This window comes from Carassius auratus, chromosome 13, assembly GCF_003368295.1.
Source record: "Carassius auratus strain Wakin chromosome 13, ASM336829v1, whole genome shotgun sequence".
NCBI lineage: Eukaryota > Metazoa > Chordata > Actinopteri > Cypriniformes > Cyprinidae > Carassius > Carassius auratus.
The window spans coordinates 18012608-18035236 of NC_039255.1; the positions used below are offsets into that span (position 1 = coordinate 18012608).

Sequence of the window (22629 nt, forward strand, 5' to 3'; positions counted from 1 at the left end):
CACATACATTTATCCTGCAAACTAAAACAATGGAAACACTTTACACACTGTTAGAATAACTTCAACAAAGTCTGTGAGAAGAAGAATATTTGTTTATTAAACCCATTGCTTAGGTTTCCTCATAAAAGTGCATGCATGATCCCTTTAGATCAAACAAATGTTGCCATCTACTGGAAAAAAATGTCATTGCAAAGTTCCCAAAACCCCCTGTAAATTCCTAACAAATGGGGAAAATTCAAACTTCAACTGAATGCAATTTTAAAATGAAGCACTTTTATTTCTTCTCTTTCACCAGGACAACCATACAGTACATTCAGAATAGAAAAATAATATGCACTTGACCAGGTTTGGCTCTTTTCCACTCAGCAGAAACCACCCACTGTAATCATTCTCATGTTATTTAGTGGGCCAACAATAGGAAAAACATAAAAAAAAACCTAAATAATCAATGCCTGCCAACAATTCCAGCGTAACAAACTACTGGAAAACACACAGTATCCTCCTCACACTATTCTGACACATTACAATCACTCGGATATGACGTACCCAGGACTCAGAATGGACATGAACAGCTCCGTCTGATCAAGCCTGTGCAACTTTAACAGGGTAACTGCCTTGGTTTTGTTTGAGATGACAAAGAACATGGCCCTATTCTCATAAAGCTACCCTGGTAAGATTACACAGAGATCACAGAACAAAGCATCAAGATCAAATCAAATGAATAAAAAAAGAGAAGTCTGCAAGATTATTATTCAGGAATCAGGCTGATATGCATGCGCTAATTAATATGCATGCGCAGATGTGACCAAAACAAACGAAAGACACTGAATAAAACATGTTTTTCGATCACTGTTATGGAACAATGAAAGACGTCAGAAAGCAGCTTCGCGTAGATCCTAATACAATCCTAACGGCTGTTTCTAATGTTTGATTTAAACATAAATAACTTTTATTGCTAAATAAACTGCTTACAACTCACGTACTGGCACAAATCATGTATTATTTCAACAATGAAATATGCTGATATAACAACACACACGTTAAAATTACTAGCGACTTCTGAAAATAAAAACAGCCAAAAAAAGCTTCAATGGATTAGCAACCAAACACTTTGGCATAATTCAAACAAATCATTTAAACTTCAACGTGACAAGCGTAATAATCATTGGATTCTGAAGAATTCAGAGAATTCTTTTCCAAAACCAAAGAATGTAGAATTATGAGGAAAATGAGAGTTTGCCTCCAGTCATGAAAACTCTGTACACAGAATACAAAAGCGATCGAAGGAAACAAGCCTCAGAATTGGGTCAGTTTTAAGCTTATTTACACAACTGAAGGGAGATTAGATGAGGATGAGCTGGAGAAGGACCTTCACTCATCGGAGCCATTAGCTTGAGTTTTTTGGTCACTGTCTTCTGAAGGGTCACCCTGCATCAAAAACAAAACACTAGCACTCATGATTCATTTTACTACATTTCACACAGTGACGAAACAAATGAAGGTTCATACTTGTGATAGAACGCCCTGGATCTCCTTCATGATGGTGTCGAGGCTGGACACTGTGCTGTGGAGCTGATGCTCAAAGCTGCCTTTCTGCTGGTCCGAGGCTCTCAGGTTGTTCTCGGTCTCTCTGAGATTGTTCTTCACCTCCTCCAGCTCCCTCTGAAGGCTGCGGTGGGCTGCTTCTAGCTCCGCTATATGCTTTGAGTCCTCCTCTACAAAACCAAAAGATCTGATTAGCCCATGCAAATGATGTGAGAGTAGAAAAATTTGTTCGTTATCAGTTCATAGCATACGGTATAATTTTCAAAAGGAAAGAAAGAAAACATCTGGAGGAAAGGAAAATGTAAATGGCTCCACTGATGAATTTCGACATTGCTGACATGCTTGTTTCAATACACAATGAAAACAGGACAGATGAGGTTGTTACCCATTTTGATGTCCTGCTGCATGAGCTTCTGCTCAATTTCCTCGCGGGTTTTCTCACTCTTCTCCAGCTTCTGCATCATGCTTCCCACATCCACCATCGATCCCTTGTAGACGATCAGGCTAGACGACTCGCTGCTGTCCTCTGATTCCCGCTTGACCTTTAGACTGGGCAGCAAGCTCTGGTTACCTGTCAGAGCACAGAGAGGGATTCAGTCTACAGTAGCATCATGGATGTGTACTCTAGTGTTACAAATAAAGGACTCAGTTCCAGCCATCATTGTCTTTGCACACCTAAAAGGTTGTCTGTCAGAGCATCGGAGGTCAGTGTGGGGCTCGGCTCGTCCTTAGGTCTGTCCGTTAACTTTCGATAATGGCAAGACTCTCGAACAAGTGGTTTGTTTAACAATTTCTTCACCTGAAAAACAAACAAACAAGATACGTTAGTCTGTTATAAATATGCAATATAGCTTGCAACTAAGAAATTCAAGCTTGATGCAACTAAAAGGTTCTCATACTAGGTTCTTCAAAAACACATTATTTTTCATATATCTTACATAATTACAACACTTCGTACAATTTTAAAAGTATTGTTATGAACTAATATTAACATTAAATCAGATAATAAAGTATTAATATCAAAATATATAATTATTACAGTTACTAGAATACATTTATAATATTGTTTGTATTCTTCTTCTTCTTCAATATAATACAGAAGCAGTGTTCACTGGACAGAAGCAGCACCTGAGCTCTGGAGAGATGCAAGCCCAGCGTGTACATGATCTCCTCCAAGTCCTTCTCCAGCAGGTAGCCGCTGTGACTCTGGTCGAAGTACACAAAGGCCATCAGCAGATCCTTGTTAAACGTCACCATCTGTTTTTTCTTCTCATCCTACAGACAGATTGAAATAATAAAGCACTCCACTCCTCTCAGCAGAAGAAAGATTTTGTGTGGCTGACTCACTTTATCTTTAGATGACCTCTCTTTGGATTTCCGTTCATCTCGCCGGTCGTCTCTTCGGTCCCTGCCATTAGAGTCTTCATCATCTTTGTCTGAGGAGCACAAAGAATCAGTTTCTGGATCAAAAACTGATCAAAAGTGTGTTTGAGGATCCAGGTGCAAACAGTGTGGCCCCTACCATCATCATCGTAGTCGTCTGCGTCCTCTGCCTCCAATGGGTCGTATTCATCAGCGTTGTTGTTGCTGCTGCCGTCTTCATTATCATCGTCATCTTTGGATTCTTCTCTTTTAATACCCCTCTCCTTCTCCTCATCCTTTACCCACAAGATATTAAAATGGCCATATATATTTAAAAAGCTTTAAAAGATGCTTCATTTGAACAAAGCACAAAGCTTAAAGGGTTAGTTCAACCAAAAATGAAAATGATGTCATTAATGACTCACCCTCATGTCGTTCCAAACCTGTGAGACCTCCGTTCATCTTCGGAACACAGTTTGATAAATATATATATTTATTAATAATAAATATTATAATAAATATTCACAGCTGAATAAAGTCATAATTTTTTGTTATTTTTGGACCAAAATGTATTTTCGATGCTTCAAAATATTCTAACTGACCCTCTGATGTCACATGGACTACTTTGATGATGTTTTTCTTACCTTTCTGGACATGGACAGTAGACGTACACAGCTTCAATGGAGGGACTGAGAGCTCTCGGACTACATCTAAAATATCTTAAACTGTGTTCCGAAGATGAACGTAGGTCTCACGGGTTTGGAACGACATGAGGGTGAGTTATTAATGACTTCATTTTCATATTTGGCTGAACTAACCCTTTAAGCATTTAATGGACATCTAAATCAAAAAATCTATCCTAACACATTCTCCATGCTTTCTGACCCATCAGTGTGAATCTCCCTCCCATGACTTTTCTGCTTGATCATGATGCCAAATAAACATTTTCGTGAAAAATAAAATTAAGCGTGAAACCACAATCACTAATCAATATTTGCTATGGAAACCTTTTCATAATTTCCATGACTCTTTTAGGACACAGCATTAAAATGTCCTGATATTTCCATGTTTTTCATGGTTGTAGGAACTCTTTTTTAGTATCTCGCCCACCTTCCTCTTCTCATCCTCCTCTCTCATTCTCTTCGTGGTCGGCTCTCCATTTTCTTCATCCCTCTCCTTCTTCACGTCCCTCCGGTCTGCCTCTTTTTTAGTTTTCTCTTTTTTGTCTTTCCTCTCGTCCTTGCTCGGAAGACAAGTGAATGCTTTGTAGATCCTGTAGCCAAAGTCTCGCTGAAGCATCTCATTGAATAATTCAGCAAACAAAGACACCTGAAACAGATGCCAAAAGACCAGTGTTATTTAGCATCACTAGAAAACTGCTATAGTTTCTATTAATTATGCTATACCTTATATATTATTTATTTTAAGTTAAAGGTTTAGTCATTTTGTTTTTTACTTATTTTTATTTCAGTTTAAGTTATTTTAGTATATGAAGTTAATGATAATAAGAAATGCTGACATGGCAACTGGTTTTCTTTAATATTTTATTTCAAGCAACGAAAATGTTTATGGTTTGGTTTTAATTGAGTATGATTAGTTTTGGAATGTTAAGTCCCTCCTTTCACTGCCAAAGAGAACTAGTTTCAAAAGTGTATCTGAAACCAGAATAGTGTAATTATATGAGGTGAAGTCGAGCAAAAGTGTCCTAAAACTTTGTAGTTAAAACTTTGTAGTAAAACCTTGTTGTTTCCCCTCTCTGCAGTGATCCTCACCTCAAACGAGTGCTCTTTATTATCCTCGAGTCTGTAGTCCAGCAGCACACTCAAGGACATGATGCTGCAGTCGAATTTGCCGTTCTTGGCAGCCCAGTTGGGGTGGACGATAATGGTGGGCTCATCTGGCAGAACATAACGTCTCTCTCTGCGCTGACGTTCCTGCTCCTCCTGTCGCTTTCGCTCCTCTTCCTGGAGGGAAACATTTTTTCACGTTTGCATGCGATTGATGAGACGGGCTCTATATAAAAGCAGGATCGTCTGGTCTTCTCTCACCTCTCGGTCATCCTCCGGTCTGCAGGACTCATCTTCCTCCACACTCGGAGGTTCGGGCTTCTCCGGCTCCTTTGACTCCTCCACCTGCTCCTCCACCTTCAGCTGTTTGGTGAGGCGAGCGATCAGCTGAGACTTCAGCCCTTTAGAGCTCAGTGTACGGCTCTCCAACTCCTTACGCAAGTCATTGACCTGTGTGCAAATTCATTTTATCAGCCCTTTAAACACCTCATGAAGCCAGATTTATGTCTTGCTGTGCTGTTCTCCAACTGATTTCTATAGCTTTTCCAGTTGATTAAAGTGGGGTTTTTTTTATATACAGATTACTGGGGCACTTTTCCAGTTCTACACTTGATTTTGAAACTATGATTATACATAATAGTGCACAAATGTCTACTATTATTGGACGGATTGATGATGTAAACGCTAGTATGCAAGCAAGGTTTTCTCAACACAAGCGCACAAATAATTTAAAGAAAAGAAAATTTACAAAATGTGCCATTTTTAATGATTCTCCATTCTTGTAACAATGAACCATCAAATTGATACTTTATATCAAATACAATACCCTTCAGTTTTTTTGTTTTAGCTTTAAAAAAAAAAAAAGTTATGCTGCATTTAGAAAAAACAAAAAACAAACGTTAATATTGTGAAATATTATTAACATTTAAAATGACAGTTTATAGCGTCACATGATCCTTCAGGAATCCTGCAAATATGCTCATTTAATGCAAGACACATTGCTTATTATCGTCGATGTCAAAAACTATTTTTGTGTAAAGTGTGATGGTTTTTTTTTTCAGGATCCTTTGCCGAGTTCAAAAGAGCAGCATTTAGTTTAATTAGTTTAATAATGTAAAGTCTGTAACTATTTTCATTAACTAACATTAACAAAGATTAACAAATACAATAACAAATGTATTGCTCATTGTTATTTCATACATTAACTATTGTTAACAAACGACAAAATCAGTGTCTATAAAAAAAAAAGGGTGTGGCTAAACTAAAAACTATTGGTTATTGGTTATTAAGTCTTTCTATACCTCAGCATACTAAAAAGCATTTCATTAGGTCTATAAAGGGTATAAAGACCCCATGAAACAGAATACAGAGAATATTGATGTAAAATAATAAAAGTTCAGTCTGTAGCAGAAAACCTGCTTGTGGGAATCTCACCTTCATGGATTTTGGATCAAGCTTGGCCCAGTGAGTTGGGGTAGTGACTTCCTTTGAATCATCTTCATCCTTATCCTCCTCCTCCTGTGCACGTTATGTGAAAGAGAGGAAGAGAGAAAAGACAACGGCATGTTAACACACCACTCTCAGACTCCAAGAAGTTTTTGAAACAAAAGCTGATCCGTGCAAGAAGCAAGGTCACAACTGTCTCTCATTGTCTCCTCCTACTGAGCTCTTGATTGGGTAAAAAAATAAATATCCACTGCTAGGATACACGGAAGCTCTCTAGCTTTCAGAAACAGATCCATATCCCACTCATCAGCCAATAAATGCCAGTTCTGTGGAATACAAAAAGATAATCAATGACAGTGGGTTCAAGAGATGGACATGGGACAGATGCACTCAGAGAAGGTCTCCAAACCTCACTTCTACATTTACTGCTGCCTTTTTTTGGCCCACATGTACACTCTCTTTAGCTTGTTTTCTTAAACACCTAGCCAGAACTGTCCTCGGATAAACAACCTCCCTGGAAAAATCACATCCACAAAGGGTCTAGACACAGTCCAATCAGAGAACGGTGTAAATAAAAAATAAAAAAATAAAAAAAGAGACACACAAGAGACAGAACTCCGAGAGAGTTCGGCAGATATTGAACAGGAAAACAAAACACACAAACATCATAAATGCAACTGGCTCTCCAGATTCCAGCATTCATTTCCCAATTGATCTCATTGGTTCAATTTTCAGATAGGATTGGTTGAAATTAAACAGGAAATCAAGAGTTACTAATCAGGGCTGTCAATCGTGCATTTGACAGAGCTGGAAGCTGTTTTACCAGTTGACAGGTGTCATAAAGTAGGACCTAATCTCTTCCGGCTGAGTGTGAGACTGCGTGACAGAGGGACAGCAGGAGGAAATGGGGTGGAGGGTCAGGGATGAGACAGGGATGAGAGCAAGGGATGGTAAAAGTGGGTTCTGTATGATGCCTGTGATATTTGTCTGTTTCTTTCTGTGTTTTGAGTGTTTTGTTTGTCTATTCCTGTGCCTGTGAGAAGCGGAAATGAGAAGAGAGAGATTAGCGTTCAGTGCCTGTTCTCCATCAGCCTCCTTCCGTTCAGCCACGAGTTTCTCTGCCAGCTGCTCCTTGAGTCCACGGGACAGGCCCTCCCACTCTGAGCGGGTAGGAAGACAATGCCAAACATCCGGGAGAAATAAAACCACTGTCTCCACATGTGCGGGGACTGTCCGCCCTTTGTGAGTCTCCTCAGGGCGGTGATAGCGTATCTCTGCAAAACGATACCTGTCGCAAAGGAAGAAGCGCGTTGGAAAGAAACATTCTGTGAGACATCACCCAATTCCCCCAAGACACACACACACATACACACACACAAAAAGCTCTGACCCCTTCGACCCCCCGTATGAGACACGTATGAGAAAATACAGTCTGCAGAACTCCATGGGGGGTTTCTCAGGATGAACGGCAGCCACGCATCAGGGAGGTCGACAGACAATATCAAAAACGACGAAGACCCCGCCCCCCTTGCACCCCGTCAATCTGAACCCATCGCTCTCGAAAGATAGCTTACGAGCCCCCGGGGTGTGAGAGAGGGACAGATTCAGACACAGTGAAAGCAAGTTAAATATGTAAGATATTTAACACAAGGCAAAGGTCAGAGAGAACAGAAAGTAACGATGGCGGCGACTCCTCTGGCTCTGCTCTCGGAGCAAAAGAATCAATGCATTCACCACATAGATACAGAGGCAGGACTGCCACACACACAGTAGCGTAAACATTGCAAAACTAAACTTGACAAATCAAAATTATACACACAAAAGCATCGAACATGTCAGGAGATACTCTGCTGTGTCAAAAAACCATGCAGCGGGTCACAGACTTTTCTGCCTGTCTGCCTTTTTTTGTTTTTTTGCACACATGGAGATTACAAGGAGATGCATCGGCACAAACCGAGAAAGGAGATGTACTTACCACTGGGTACATAAACTCAGATCAATGCCTGTCAGAGCCTTACAACAACGAATGGCTGTCTTTATAAGAACCGAGGCATCGTTTTCCGGGTCGGCCCCATCCAAAGAGGGAGACCAGTGACCCCCGATGGCCATAGCCTCGTCCTTGCCCCGCATCCCCACCAGGAACTGAAAACAGAGGTCAAAGGAGTTACAAGACGCTGGGAGCCACCGATCGCTCTGAAGGAGGCGTATGAGGCGGACACAGGGAGCGACAACATCACAGGAGCTTATTCCACACAGAAAAGCATTCAGCAATGGAAAAGGACAGAGACAGAAACTCCCCACGTCATAAACAGGAGTGGACAAACATCTTTCAGTGTCCAAGGGAACAAGAAATGTTTCAGTGTGCATTCTAATTAACAGATTGCAATAGCAGGGTCCTTAAGGTTAAATCCCATTAAACATTTGACATTTTGCAAATAAATGATGTGTAATATGTAATAACATTTCAGTCAGAGATAAATTATGTTAAATAGTTGGTAAATTTTGGTAAACACTGAACTCCTTAAAAATAAAATACTTTTACAGCAAGAGCTGCATTAAAGATAATCTTACAAAAGATTTTTATTTCAAATAAATGCTGTTATTTTCAAACTTCTGATTCAAGTAATCCTAAAATAAATATCAGTTTCCACAGAAATATTAAGCAGGACAACTGCTTTCATTGATAATGCATTTATAATACATTGATTTATAAGAAGTGTTTCTTGAGCATAACATCAGAATAGCTTTGGGAGTCATCATGGGAAAAAATGTTTAAATATATTACAATAGAAAACAGTTATTTTAAATTGTATTAATATTTCACAATATTACAGTTTTTACTGTATTTTTAATTACAAATGCAAAGATGACCAACTCCAAACTTTTGAGCAGTAGTGCATGTTTTAATGCTGAAGAAAAACTCAATTTCTTCCAGAATGTTTAAAATTATTTAATTTTACATTACATTGTTCTATTATTTATCATTATTAGCTTCATTAATAATATAATAATATATAATAAATGTTTTTTAAATTAGGAGTGTGTTAAAAAAGCAAGTTATTTTTTGCTGTGTTATTAGAAAAGGGAATGAAACTACAAATATTGTGGTATTGAGACAACATTTTTCTGACATGTGCCTCATCATGGTCAGAATAAACTGGATGTGAGAAACAATTTTGTATTTCTTTCTTATTCAGTTCCTGGTGCGACAGGAAGCTTTACTGCTAGCAAAAAATGCAGAATGTCTTAAAACGCATGAACTAGCAGGCCTTTTTGCAGACATAGTTTCTCTTCTCTTTTGTTCAAGAGAAATGTGTCACCTCTGCTGTCACTCCCTCGATGTGTTAAAAACACTCACACAGCAGCGTTAACTTGTTTTCTGAAATGTAATACCAGTACCTAGATAATATACCACAAAAATATAGTCTTATAAATGTGCATTACATAAAAAATAAAAAATAAATAATATATATATATATATATATATATTAGGGGTGTAACGATACGCGTATTCGTATTGAACCGTTCGGTACGACGCTTTCGGTTCGGTACGCGGTACGCATTATGTATACCGAACGGTTCGTTGGAGTATTTAATTATATTTGAAAAAAAAAAAAAAAAAGAGAGAGAGAGAAATATAATGATATGCGTTCAACAAGGTAGCCCAATAACCCAAACAACGTAACAGGCAACGCCCCTGACACTCCCGAAGAAGAAAAAAACACCATCTTATATGTTTATGTTAGGCTACTCAGCAGGCGCTCGCTCACTCAGTACGCGCTGAAGGCTCGTTGCAAAATAGCCAATGCGTTTAACAGACTAGAAATGAGAAGATCCTCCAATAACCAACAGGTCTGGTGTTTGGGTGCACTTTGGATTCCCTTTAAGCTATAATGGTGATGGCAAGAGAGTGGTTTCCTTTCCAAAGCGCTCGGGCAGAAGCGCTCATGAGGCGTCTGTCTTTGCTAAGCAACAATGACGTGCTCTCTCCATGAGACGCGGAAATTTCAGCGAAGGATAAATGGATTTGCAGCTCTAAAAATCGCTTGCAGTAGCTCTGCTACTAAATTTATTTCAAAATTGCAATCCATATACAACTATGATCAGCTGATCCTTCATCTTGGCTGAGCTCTCAACGTTGTTACGGGAAAGGATGAAGCTGATTGGTTGGTTCTTGTCACATGACCCGCGGTGCGCTTGCGGCATTCTGAAAAGTTGAGATGTTTTTACATTTTGCTGTATCTAAAACGTATCGAACCGAACCGAACCGAACCGTGACATCAGTGTATCGTATCGAACCGAACCGTGAATTTTGTGAACCGTTACACCCCTAATATATATATATATATATATATATATATATATATATATATTACACACTATAGATTTAGAATGTTATTAACTGTGGAAATGCATCATCACGGTCTTTGAAAAGGGTCCACAGTAATAATATCTACAGTCCCAGACATTGTAATATTGTCCATTCCTGAGAAATACTACAGCATTAGTGCAAAACAATTGTCCTAAAATAGCACATAAGTTAGTGGTTGAATAACAAGCAGTTAATGGTGTCACTCAGAGAGCTGTACCTTGATGAGGCGGGCAGGGTGCTGGAAGGAGTCTCTCAGCTCTGCTGGATCTTCTGCCAGAGCACAGGACTTATGGTACAGCTCATCTAGACTAGGATTGGCCAGTAGCATTACCTAGAACAATCATCAATATTAAGTATGACTGCCAAAACCACCAGACAAAAAAAGATGACCATAACTGGGAGGGAGGGTGGTACCTTTGCGCTGTACGTGTGATTGGCATCATGGGGGTCCAGCACAGCCGTGTTCTTCACCAGAGAGTCCACCTCTTTATGCATGATGTGGAAGTTACAGTAGTTTCCAAAAGTGAAAGGCCGTGTTAAGGGAAAGGCGTCTACCCAGGTAAACACCGCGTCAAAGAAGTCACTGGGGATGTAGAGGCTCTGATACCTCCGCCGCAACTCCATCACGTCACAGTTGTAACTACTGAGAGCAGAGACAGACAGTCTTTAGGGGTGTAACGGTACACGCAATCATACTGAAAATCTTTGATTCGGTACGCATTGATCAAATTATGTCCTTTTTTTCAGGAAATTCAAACAATAAATGCCGTTTTGACTCTCTTTGATGTGGCGTGACAGATCGCTGTATAAACTTCTCAAGATCTCTGTGCTTTTTTGATTCTGTTGAGCTCGTAATGCAAGTTTATGCTCTGTGAAGGTCAAATTTTATTGGTTATTTAAAACCAACTGATAGATCTTAACCAGTGTTGCCTACATTTTTCATGAAACAGAAGTTGTTCGTATATTCCTTTCTATTGTGACACAAATCAAACAAGAAAAAAAATAGTGAGATACTTAAATTGGTTCATCGTGAATCGACTGAAAAAAAATTAATTATTTGCAACAAAACATCTTCTTCCTGTACGACTATTAACTTACCTATCGAGAGAGAATTTGGAGAACTGCACTGTATATCTTGGGACGACTTTGCGTGGCCGTCTTGGAGAGCGCTCTCTGCGAGGAGACCGGTCTCTAGAACGCTTCCGTGGGGGTGAACGTTCTCTTGATCTCCTTCGCTCTCGATCTCTTTCCCGACTACATAAACACAGGCAAAACAAAGCTTGAGCACGTACAGCGAATAAACATTCACAATATCCATTTTTGGGACCAAACTACTGAAGCAATTCTACTCAGTTACTCAATTAGTATGCATGAGTGCTGACCTGCGGTCATCTTTCCTCAGGATGAGTTCTGGTCGGTCACTGCGGCTGGGGAAGCGGGGTGAGGGGTCCACACGCCTCACCTGTTGCGGCTGAGGCATCATCCGCACCGGGGGCTGTAGCAAACCCCCTGAGAACACAGAGTCTACACATGGCGAGAGAGAGAGAGATGGGAGGTCAGATCTGATTCTGTAAAAGAGCGACTCTGTGAAAGGAGGAGGGGTTGATGTACCTTTAGGGGGAGGCTGGGGAAGCAGGGGCTGTGGGGGGTTCTGCAGCAGTGGGGCCAGAGAGGCAGCAGAGAGCTGGGCCTGCAGAAGAGACGGAGGAGGTCCCTGGGCCTGGACGCTGAACGTGGTGGGTGGGGGGAGAGACTGCAGCATGGTGGGACCTTGTTTCATCATGTTTGGCCCTGGTGGCTGGTTCTGAATAAGAAGAGATAGAACCAAACAGTTGGCTTTGCTGCTATGTACAGCTGCCAATTTTATAGTGCAAAATCACAACATATTATGACCCGCCCCCCACATAAAGGTAGTCAACTTCAAACACACAGACACTTTTTTTTTTTTTTATAATTCAATTTAACTAATCAAATGTTACATTTATAATTTTTAAATAATTTATTTGAACTTTCTTTTCAACAACGAATCCTGAAAATTCAACTTTACCATGGACATTTTTTTTTAATTAAAATACACAAGTTTTATATAATTGTAATAATATTTCACAATATTATTGTTTTTACTGTAACTGTAATCAAATAAATGGTGGGCATAAGAGATGTTATTCAAAACCATTTAAAAAATCTTACCAACCACAAACCAATGATAGTGTATATATATATATATATATATATATATATATTTAAATAGGAAAATATACCAAATACACAATAAAAATTATATATTCAATTAACATCACCTAGCTGTATTTCAGACAACAAGTCAACATCTATCAAAAGAAAACACAAATATATTGCTGCACATTGATTCAACACATCAAAATTATTATGGCGCTAGGAGCTATAAAGCAAGCCTTTAAATAAATAACATTATTCCAGTACATAATGTTTAGGTAACCTGTTTTATAGGATGGGAGGACAATGTGCCTAAATGAGTAATCAAGGAGCACTAAAGAAAATAAATGGTTAGAAATAACTGGAGACAGAGGAGGCAGAAGCACTGCTATTAACATTTGCTGGTTTTGGCCCCTGTTAAAAGACACAATAGATTTTCAAGTCTTGCTTTGGGGAAAAAAAGCACAAAAAGGCACTTTCTTTCAAGAAAATAAATGCAAGAAGCCATGTATTCTGGGTATTTCCAACGGAGACAGTGTCGCACAAGTACTGTTTGTTACATAAAACAAAACACACCAGTTTGCATTTGCTTTTTCATCATGCACCTGCTGAGTGTGACATTTGTGTACAGGTAATTCATTATCAGATAAATACAAATTTAAAAAAAAAAAGAGGCGTTTTAGGAGGGCGTGTATGAGGGTTCACTTTTATAAAGAATATCTCTTCGGATTTCAGACTTTAATCTTTGAGACTTTACAGATCTTCAGTATGCACGAACAGCTTTTAACACTCCAAAGAGAAAGGAAAACATGAAATCACATCATATGACCCCTTTAATTTTTAGCCTTAAATTCTGTAATTAGGTTAATTAATTTTGTAATTTATTAATTTGTAATTAGTATTAAGAATTATTATAAAAGGTAAAACTTCACTGGCATGTGGACTACTGAAATTTTAAATAAAACTCTTTAAAAATTAATCAAATAATTAATTAGGGAAATTACAAAAATAAGACTAAAATAAAACAAATATGACTACAGCATCCCCCCCGAGACAAAGTGCATTAATAACACAGCAGGTGCTGATTAGCTAAAGATGGAATCTATGGATTGCAAAAAAAAATATGTTTAATTACAAATCCACCACGGAAGCTGTGAGCTGTAATACAGGGAAGGGTGAAAAAGCTTCAGAGACTTGTCTTGGGTGGAAAGAGAGAAACCCAAGGACATGTGACTGAAGCCTGTTTGTGAAACAGGAGAGTGGAGGAGCGGATCAAGCAGAAGACAAAGGGGAAGAGGAGGAGAGAATGGGGATTTGGGGGTCAAGTGGTGTGGGTTACATTTTGTCTTGAATCCACCGCAGAGTGCATGTCAGAGTAGCGCTGCATTCCTGCTTCAGAGTAAAAGCTGGACAGCTGTGGGGAAACCTGAGGTAAGGGCTGAGGCGGCTGGTGCTACATGGAGATTAAGAACACAGGAATCAACAGCAGCATCATGACACACTGTGAAAGCAGAGACATATCAGACTGTATCTGCCAGGGATCCTTTCAGACCACGTGGGTTTGCTAACCGTTTGGTTGGGCAGCTGAGGTAACGTCTGGATGCGCTGGGCATTCCACTTGAAAGGCATGTTGGGATTGTAGACAGCTTCCACCAGAACACGATCGCCGACTTGGGGTGTTTTCCCCTTAACCGCACTACAAAAACAAAAAAAGGGCACACACATACACACCCAAAAGTTATACACCCCTGAACTTGAAAGCTTAAACACAATTGCACATTTACAACATAATGCACCTGAGCTGGAAGAAGACATCCTCATCAACAAAGCCGAAAGTATCGTGTAGCTTGCTGACGACCCCCGTGAAAACACGCTGCTTTTGGGGTTGGGTCTGCTGCTGGTGGCTGGAGCGCGGGGTCGGGTAGGATACGGTTATCTGTGCCGTCTGCTGGGGGTTTGACAGGCTCAGGCTGGTGGGCAAGGCAACAGGGGGCTGCATAATACACACAGCACCACCAGTAGAACATTAACACATTTCATATCTGGCAATGTTAAGAGATCTTTTGCTTCGTTTTACACATTTAAACATAAATAGATGAGAAAAAAATGTGATGCATATTCAGAATTTGGAAACTCAGTGTACCTGTGATAGCAGGGCTTGTTGGGGTTGTGGAAGCTGTGAGAAATAAAGAAGAACACAAAAGAAAAAATTACACATTAACTATAACGCAAAAACTGTTAACATATAAATATATTTTCTTTATATAAAATCCAAAATTTAAACATTTTCTAGATGTTAACTATATAAATATAAGCTCCAATTAATACACTATACCATTCAAAATACATGTTATCGATTTTAAAAATTATATTAATATATTTTATTTATTCCTTTTAAAGGCATCATCTTTCAAAAATCATTTTACTATGCTGATTTTCATCTCAAGAAACATTTCTTCTTATTATTAATGTTAAGAATCAGTTGCTCCACTTAATATATTTGTGGAAGCCATAATAGATTTTTTTTCTTTGATTAATAAAGTTCAAAAGGACAGCTTTTATTTAAATCTTCGATGACATTATCAATGCCTTTACTGTCACTTTTGATACATTTTTATGCATTCCTTTAAAAAAAAATCTTACTGACCCCAGCAGCTTTTTTTAAAACCACAATTAAATGTTGATACCACATATTTGAAAAGTATGAACTAAAAAAATCAATACATGCTTGAACCAACCCGTCTACTAAGAATGGTAGTGAGTCCAGATAGTTAAATAATGCAGACAGGCACTGCAGCACTTGTCCTCTTTAGAGTAACCACTGTGCTGACTGCTACACTTTTAGTTCATCTGTCATGATGTATCCATTTATGAACCTGACAGGCGCTTTGATCTAAAGAGACCCCTAGACCCCGTGGAACACACAAGAAAGTATACCAACAACCTTCATGATAAAACAAAGGCTTCAGAAAAGCTATGAGGCAAAGTAAAAGAGGAGGTGCAGATGAGAGCCCACATATGCACCTGATGTGGGACGTTGTATAGAGTTTGTTGATGTGGAGGGTGTTGTGGGGGGGCTTGAGGCGGCTGCTGCTGCTGCTGTTGTTGTTGTTGTTGCTGCTGCTGATACTGCTGCAGGGCTGAATTGATCTGCGACTAAAATAAAACACACCAGTGACTCAAGACTGCTCACTGCAGGCTGGAGGAGGGGCTCAGGTTACAGCACTCCAACACTGAACATGCTAGAAATGCATACGAGTACAATTCAGACTGATGGAGGAAGCACTTTGTGCTCTGCAGTGAACAGAATGAGATTAGGTTAGTGCAAAGCACACACTGTATAACTACTACTATTTTTGGAAAATAATAATTCTGTACTAGGGCTGCATGGTTAATTGAAATAAAACTGAAATTGCGATATGGCTCATTGCGATTGTCAGATATCAAAGGCTGATATTGAATTAAAATTAATATATGTGCTGCATCTTTTAATAGTGAAGCGAGGTTTTGTGAGTGGAATGGTTCACAGTAAATGCTGCGCCGCACTAACTTTATTTCTGCATCTGCTCTGAGTTTGCTTTAAAGTGCACTTGAGAATGCAGCATTTGGCAACCATCTTCCCTCACTTGTAATGAGAAATGCTTAACAGTCTAAGAGATCTGCCTGCAGTTCTTCCAGCAGAATACAAGTTTGATGATTTAACGTCTGAAAAATGAAGAAATTTACGACAGCCAATAATATTATTATAGCAATTTTAAGGTTTTAATATAAAATAAATGTATTATGACGACGATTATTTTCCTTAATACTCTTTTTTTATACAGTGAAATTTTTGAATAGTAATATACTGTTGCTTTTTATTATGCTTAAATAAACAGTATATATTTTTTATTTAATAATAATGATAATAATAATAATAATAAATTATTTACTTATCCTTATTTATATATAAATCTAAATTGTGTTATTATTTTCATCCCATTTAAATTGCAAACACAATTTTTATCAGAAAAACTTTTACATCAAAAAAACTAAACGATTTCCCCAAAATCATGCAGCCCTTTACTACTTAGTTTTCCCAAATAAATGCTTTCATGACACTAGAAATGAAAATGCTGATTGTTATTCGCTAGGGATTAGGGATAATTGCATGTTATTCGCAGTATACACACTTTATACTGTAGAATACTTCATAAATTATACATCCAGCATGTTAGTATGCTATTCCAAACATAGCCAAAGGCTTTATTATGCATTTACTCCAGCTGCATTACGGTGATGGATCACAGCCAGGGCTTCACCTGCTGTAATGCTGCAGCAGCGGCTGCTGCGGCCTGTTGCTGGAGCGCTGCCGTCTGCTGCGAGAGCTGGTAGTTGGCAGCCGACTGTGTGTTGAGGGAGGCTAAAGCCGACTGCTGAGTGTACATAGGAGACGCTCCCAAGAGGGACGGCTGCTGTACTCCTAACGCTACGGGAGAAATGTGTGAGATAGTAAGGACATGGCAACTGCTGGCAACAACATTCAGACAAACACAAGCAAACTTTGACCACTCAGAGAAACCCAAACAAAAAACATCTTGAACTTTGACCTTCACAAATAAGATAAAGCTTGAGACTATGAATGCACATTTAGACTAACATTCAGTAAACTGCAATTTAAAGTGAAAGTAGCACAGTGCCAATGATTCAAGTATTTGCTCATTTATGATGACTTACAGTGTAAACTGTTCAGGTCCAGTGACTGTCCTGAGTGGCCGGGCTGTGAAACTGCTGTGGCGGCGAACTGGGCCGCCCACGGAGGGTTCTTCTGACCCCCGAATTGGGCCATGGAGACCTGCTCACGCTTTCCGCTGGATCAGGAGGAAGATTATTTCCTGCGAGGAAAAAAATCATTTACTAACTAAAACTGCAAGCTCTAAACTGTACAAGCATAAAACTGGACGGACAGGACCTGAAATATAGTGTGTGTTTCAGTGGCTGCTTGCCAAGACAACACAGCAGATGATCACAAGACACACAGTCAATAGTCTTGATCTTTGTAACTTTAAGGCCCCTATTGCCCAAGAAAGACAACAATCAAAAGGCCCTCGAGTCATATATCAGACAGCTATATGATATTTTATTACTACTGCTGCAGTAAGATGCTTGTTTTTAAACTTGAAACAGAAAGTAGGGCTGATAATAGCTTAAAATGATCAAGCTTCCAATTATACTAATGTTTATAAACACATTTAGGTTATTATAAAGACTAACTTAAACTAAATTAAAAATCTGTGAAGAAGATTTGTTTCATTAACCGATAACTGCTAGCTGTGTTTTACAAGATTGTTAATTTAATTTAAATAATTCCTCATGATCTCAAGAGCCAGTGACTCTGAATGCACTCTGACCTGCTGCCTAGTTAGGGATCTCTCTCGACTTTGATGGATGAAATGTAATTATTTCGTTCAAAGAAAGCAACGACTTTTGTTTAATGAACAGATTCATAAATACAGCAGCTTTAAAGAACCTCTGTGCAATTTACTGATAATTAACTTACTGATAATTAGATTGTTTGCAATCTAATAAAAAAAATGTAAACTCGGACATGCTGTCTATTTAGGGAGCTCACTAGATTTTGAAACACAGCCAAAGCCATCTGTCAGTTCCAGAACACCAACAGACTTTTTAAACCCCCTTCCCGCTTTAAAACTCAGTTTAAGTCCAGATCTACAGCGACTACGCAACATTAACTTCTTCGTGACCTTTATGTGAAGACCCAAATAATCACTTTTACTATGAAACCGTTCATCTGCACTAGCCTAGCACACCAATGTATTCTCAATGCAGCAAGCTAAGCAGCTAACGCGGCGACACAACACTGACCAAGCCATTTAAAACCTTGTATTACGTCTCTCTGCCACTATGAAGCGTAATAACTTAAACTTAACAGCAGTCTCAGTGGTAGTGTGTACAGCACAACTGTGCTGACTGCAGTGTTTTGTTTTTCAGCAGTCTGATACGGGCCCTCGCATGAGCACGCTGTCTTGTGTCTCTTTTACACCTCAAAAGTGTATACAATTAACGCAGATTAACACACAAGCAAGTTCTCGATGAAGCATTAGTACTATATCAAAACTCCAGTCAATATGTAAACATGCAAGCGATCTGTTATTGTCGCAGCTTACCGTCCGTCCTCTCTCATTCACCGGCAGAGAAACACTGACTGAGGTCTGGATGATGCGCATGCGCAGCTCGCCTGAAGCGCATCAGTGCGACGGTGATCCAGGATCAGATGACACACGACAACGAAGAAAAACAGTCCTAAAAACATAACTGAACCGTTTTTTATATTATTATTATTAGTCATTTTATTATTTCTCAATCACTTTATTTAAATATCATGTTTTCGCCTCAAATGAGATCAGAGAGAATCTTTTGTCAGCTTTTAGACAAACTGAAAATGAAGACTGTTTATGGCCATTGCTTTCATAAATTAACACTCTTTTTCAGAGTTAAATAAATAAAAAATATATAATAAGTAGGATTTTCCAACTATGTAGTAAACAAGCAAGTTTCATTCTTAGGTTTGAAGTTTCTAAAATTATTTCTATGAGGAAACAGCACAACATCCTGATTGTTTTTGACACTACATTACATTTCCCAATTGTTTTTGTAAAACACACTAACTACATAAATATTGCTGTCCATAAAAGCAAAGTAGCATTTTGAGAATTTGTTTTAAAAGTACACCATCTACATGTGTGATGCTCATATCGCAAAATGATTTAATGCCACAGTTGCTTCTGAAACACTGTTTCTGGGCATTTTTATCGTGAATATTCAAATATTTAATTCTGGAGTAATTAGTGAAACAGGCTGGTTCATAAACATGCTGACTTTTTTATGCTCAAATGGAAAACAGAGTATAAAACAGAAGCATAAAAAAATGCAGACAGATAAACATTCAAAGAAAATAGTGGTAAACAGTAGGACGAATATCTACACCGAGACAATGAATAATTTATACACAACTGTTTTATTTCATTATAGGTCCTCCAGAACTTCTGGATGTCAGCCGTAGATGATCATGAATACAGACGTTCACAACTGACCACATTCTCAAAGCCTCTTAAAGATCTGCATTCCTTCAAGTGACCATATCAGGTTTAAGAATGCATCAGGATCCCAGTATTGTTTTCATGCTATAAAAGAATTACTGCATTAACTAGACGTCTAAGTGAAATGTCAGTTTTCAATGAACATTGCAATTAAAAGCATAACCGTCTTCAAGTTAACCTTTTCTGTCAGACAAGTAGCAAACTAGTTAAGACTCCTTGTAACTCAGTGAGTGCACTTGCAATCATATTAAAAACAGAAAAACGTAAAGCTTTGAGCTTGGTTAAATATTACAGTATATTCTATATAGATTCTGCAACTTAAATGTACAGCATCCTTATGGAGTGTGTGAATCCCACTAGAATTATGACAACAATTGAATTGTGTGTCCTTCAGAGCTGGATCTCATACTATGAGTCTTGCAGTGTCTTGTCCAGTTCTGTAAACACTTTCATGTTGATCTCATCCACTTCATCCTCAACCTTATTAAATAAAAGAAAAAAACACACACAATAATGAAAGTCATGATCACTGTAGTTACAATATGCAAAAGATGTTCTCATGAATAGGTTACCTGTTCTACCATGTCCACCTCAGGAATATAAAACTGCAGCATGTTCTGGATGCCATTTTTTAGGGTAACTGTGGAGCTGGGACATCCTGTACAGGAGCCAACCAGCTTCAGCTTCACTGTGCCATCCTCGAAGCCTTTGAATATAACATCTCCACCATCCTCCTGAACCGTGGGTCTGAAGGAAAGCAGACACAGCACTGAGCTCTGCTGCTCATCTAAAAACCTTCAACACATAACTAGCTACTGATTTAAATGTCTTATCCACGCATGCAGTCATTTTTTCTAAAAGCTTTTCATGCTAGTGGCTTGTATTGACATTCTAAAATTCTAAATTAATAATTGTTTAAGTGGCAAAACTAAATAAAGATTAACATGCTTTCAATACAGTTTTGGACTGAACTATTTAAACTATAACTATTTTATTATATTTTACAATGTAATTTATTCCTGTGGTGTCAAAGCTGAATTTTCAGCATCATTGCACTAGTCTTTAGTGACAAATGATGTGTAAACAGCGTTTATTTTAAATGATGGTGTTTTTGTAAAACATCTAAGAAACCACTTTGGATCAATTTAATGAATCCGGCTTGCACAATAAAAAAAAGAAAACTTACCGACCACAAACTTTTAAACCGTAGAATATATTAAATCAAAACAATACAAACATACCTGATCCGTGTGTCTAAAAGTTCCTTTATCATTAAGACAACTTCATCATCATCTTCTGTAACACCTGAAGAATAAAGAAATAAAGAAACAGATTTGAAATACAATGCATCAGAATGTAGTTAGTGGATCTGTGTTAATGTTAAGTCAGTGTTTGCTCACTGCTCTCAGCGTGAGTTGCTCCTGTTGTGATGGCCTCTCCGCTCTCAAAGAACTTAGTAATGACCTCAATCGCATGTCGCTTAATGTCTGTCCATTCAACATCATCGTCTGTCTTTAAGAAGTTACAGCACATTCATATAGTTAAATCCAGCATTCAAACAGGCTAACAATCAAACAAACTTTATCTGGGAATGCTACCTTAGTCAATGTGATAAAATCTGGGCCATAAAAGACACTTTTTATGCCTTCAATTTGGAAAAGATCCCTGTTGGATGATTATAACAAAGGTATTTTAATGCACAGTAAGATTACATTCAAATGACTGCTTGCAGAAGGACACTATACTTCTACAGTGAAGCTCACCTGGCTAAAGGGAAACTCTCAGCCGAGTTTGATGTTGGGAAATCTCGAGTCCCCATCCCCAGAACAGGTTTACCAGGAAGAAACTTCAGACTTCTGGGGTTTGGGGTGTCTTGAGTTAAAACTGAAAGGTTTCGCACTGCAATAAAAAAAGCAAGATTACAGGGCTTTAAGATATTAAATTCAACAGCATTACAAACTTGAATTCATCAAAAGTGGTTTGTTATGGATTAAAAAGGATATGAGGTAAAAAAAATTAAAATGCCTGACCTAAGAATGGCTTGAATTCATACAGTTGAGACTGTATTCTGTGGGCAGACCACACTGAATAACGCTGATTTCTGTCATTTACAGGCAATCTAAGAGAAAACAGACGATTAGTCTCTACACACACTGTAAAGGCAAAAAAGACACACACACACAGTGTGTGACAGCTGAAGTTAATACCAAGGTAATCGTTTAACTGTAGTATTTTGGTGAAACTATGGTTACTATGGTAAACCAGCACAATCGTCACATGACATTATATTACGCAACCATACACTTCAAATCTTGGATTTGAATACTTTAAAAGATGCAGTATGTCATTTCTAACCTCAAATGATGTGAGCGCATGAAGCGCAACAGACTCCATCTTACAGACGCCGCCATTTCGATTGTTTTGAAATTTAGGACCCCGAAGCGGACAGTAATTCTCCTGCTGAAAAATACGCCTGTGTGTATGTTATATTAATAGTGCGTGTAATTAAAATATATCTAGTGTTTATACAAATGTGTGATGAAATGAGTACGAACCATAATATAGATCAGTGGTGCGAACTCAGAGCTAATTACGTCAAAACAACTGCATTGCACCTGACATGAAAGAGGCGCAGCGCACTTCTTAAAGGGATAGCTTACCAAATGTTACCTCAAAATAAATAAAAACGAAAATTTTTATTACCCTAACGTAAGATTTTACTCAAATTCATTGTTAGTTAAACTTCGTCTGAGTTCTCTTTTGCATCACACAAAAGGAGATGTTAGAGAGATAATAGACAGATGCCAGTTCCAGCATTCACTTCATAGGCCTATGACAAAAA

The 22629-nt window shown here is 38.5% G+C and overlaps 2 protein-coding genes across 5 annotated transcripts; both read right to left on the reverse strand.

Moving 5' to 3' along the window:
* Nucleotides 1-251: 251 nt before the first annotated feature.
* On the reverse strand, nt 252-18957 carry LOC113112934 (cell division cycle and apoptosis regulator protein 1-like). Of its 4 annotated transcripts, none has more exons than XM_026278869.1 (26): nt 18855-18957; nt 17404-17561; nt 16989-17155; nt 15712-15843; nt 14831-14863; nt 14484-14680; nt 14257-14383; nt 14027-14140; nt 12124-12316; nt 11895-12036; nt 11611-11766; nt 10927-11152; nt 10730-10843; nt 8116-8282; nt 7218-7428; nt 6129-6212; nt 4956-5144; nt 4680-4871; nt 4018-4236; nt 3068-3203; nt 2893-2981; nt 2674-2820; nt 2221-2344; nt 1931-2116; nt 1510-1715; nt 252-1428 (listed from the first exon to the last, which is right to left on the reverse strand). In XM_026278869.1, exons 2-26 carry the CDS (start codon nt 17513-17515, stop codon nt 1372-1374), a joined length of 3720 nt encoding a protein of 1239 aa, XP_026134654.1. In that variant the 5' UTR covers nt 17516-17561; nt 18855-18957; the 3' UTR covers nt 252-1371. The 4 variants fall into 4 exon arrangements, with proteins under 4 accessions (XP_026134654.1, XP_026134653.1, XP_026134657.1 ...); XM_026278868.1 differs by having other exon boundaries at nt 10927-11155; nt 18855-18956; XM_026278872.1 differs by lacking the exon at nt 14027-14140.
* Nucleotides 18958-19686: 729 nt separating this feature from the next.
* Nucleotides 19687-22379, reverse strand: LOC113112935 (NFU1 iron-sulfur cluster scaffold homolog, mitochondrial-like). Its single transcript, XM_026278873.1, has 8 exons — nt 22143-22379; nt 21818-21906; nt 21551-21686; nt 21386-21452; nt 21188-21299; nt 21029-21092; nt 20360-20534; nt 19687-20267 (listed from the first exon to the last, which is right to left on the reverse strand). Exons 1-8 carry the CDS (start codon nt 22196-22198, stop codon nt 20196-20198), a joined length of 771 nt encoding a protein of 256 aa, XP_026134658.1. The 5' UTR covers nt 22199-22379; the 3' UTR covers nt 19687-20195.
* Between the last annotated feature and the right edge of the window lie 250 nt (nt 22380-22629).

What these genes read in the sequence shown, in the direction of transcription:
- LOC113112934 (XM_026278868.1), bottom strand. Translation starts at nt 17,515, where the DNA reads ATGGCCCAATTCGGGGGTCAGAAGAACCCTCCGTGGGCGGCCCAGTTC. An exon ending in GATGTCTTCTTCCAGCTCAG is followed by an intron (nt 14,384 to 14,483) that starts GTGCATTATGTT and finishes TTGTTTTTGTAG; the next exon opens with TGCGGTTAAGGGGAAAACAC. An exon ending in CTCAGCTGCCCAACCAAACG is followed by an intron (nt 14,141 to 14,256) that starts GTTAGCAAACCC and finishes ATCTCCATGTAG; the next exon opens with CACCAGCCGCCTCAGCCCTT.
- LOC113112935 (XM_026278873.1), bottom strand. Translation starts at nt 22,198, where the DNA reads ATGGCGGCGTCTGTAAGATGGAGTCTGTTGCGCTTCATGCGCTCACAT. An exon ending in AGCAACTCACGCTGAGAGCA is followed by an intron (nt 21,093 to 21,187) that starts GTGAGCAAACAC and finishes TTTATTCTTCAG; the next exon opens with GTGTTACAGAAGATGATGAT. An exon ending in AGGTGGACATGGTAGAACAG is followed by an intron (nt 20,268 to 20,359) that starts GTAACCTATTCA and finishes TTATTTAATAAG; the next exon opens with GTTGAGGATGAAGTGGATGA.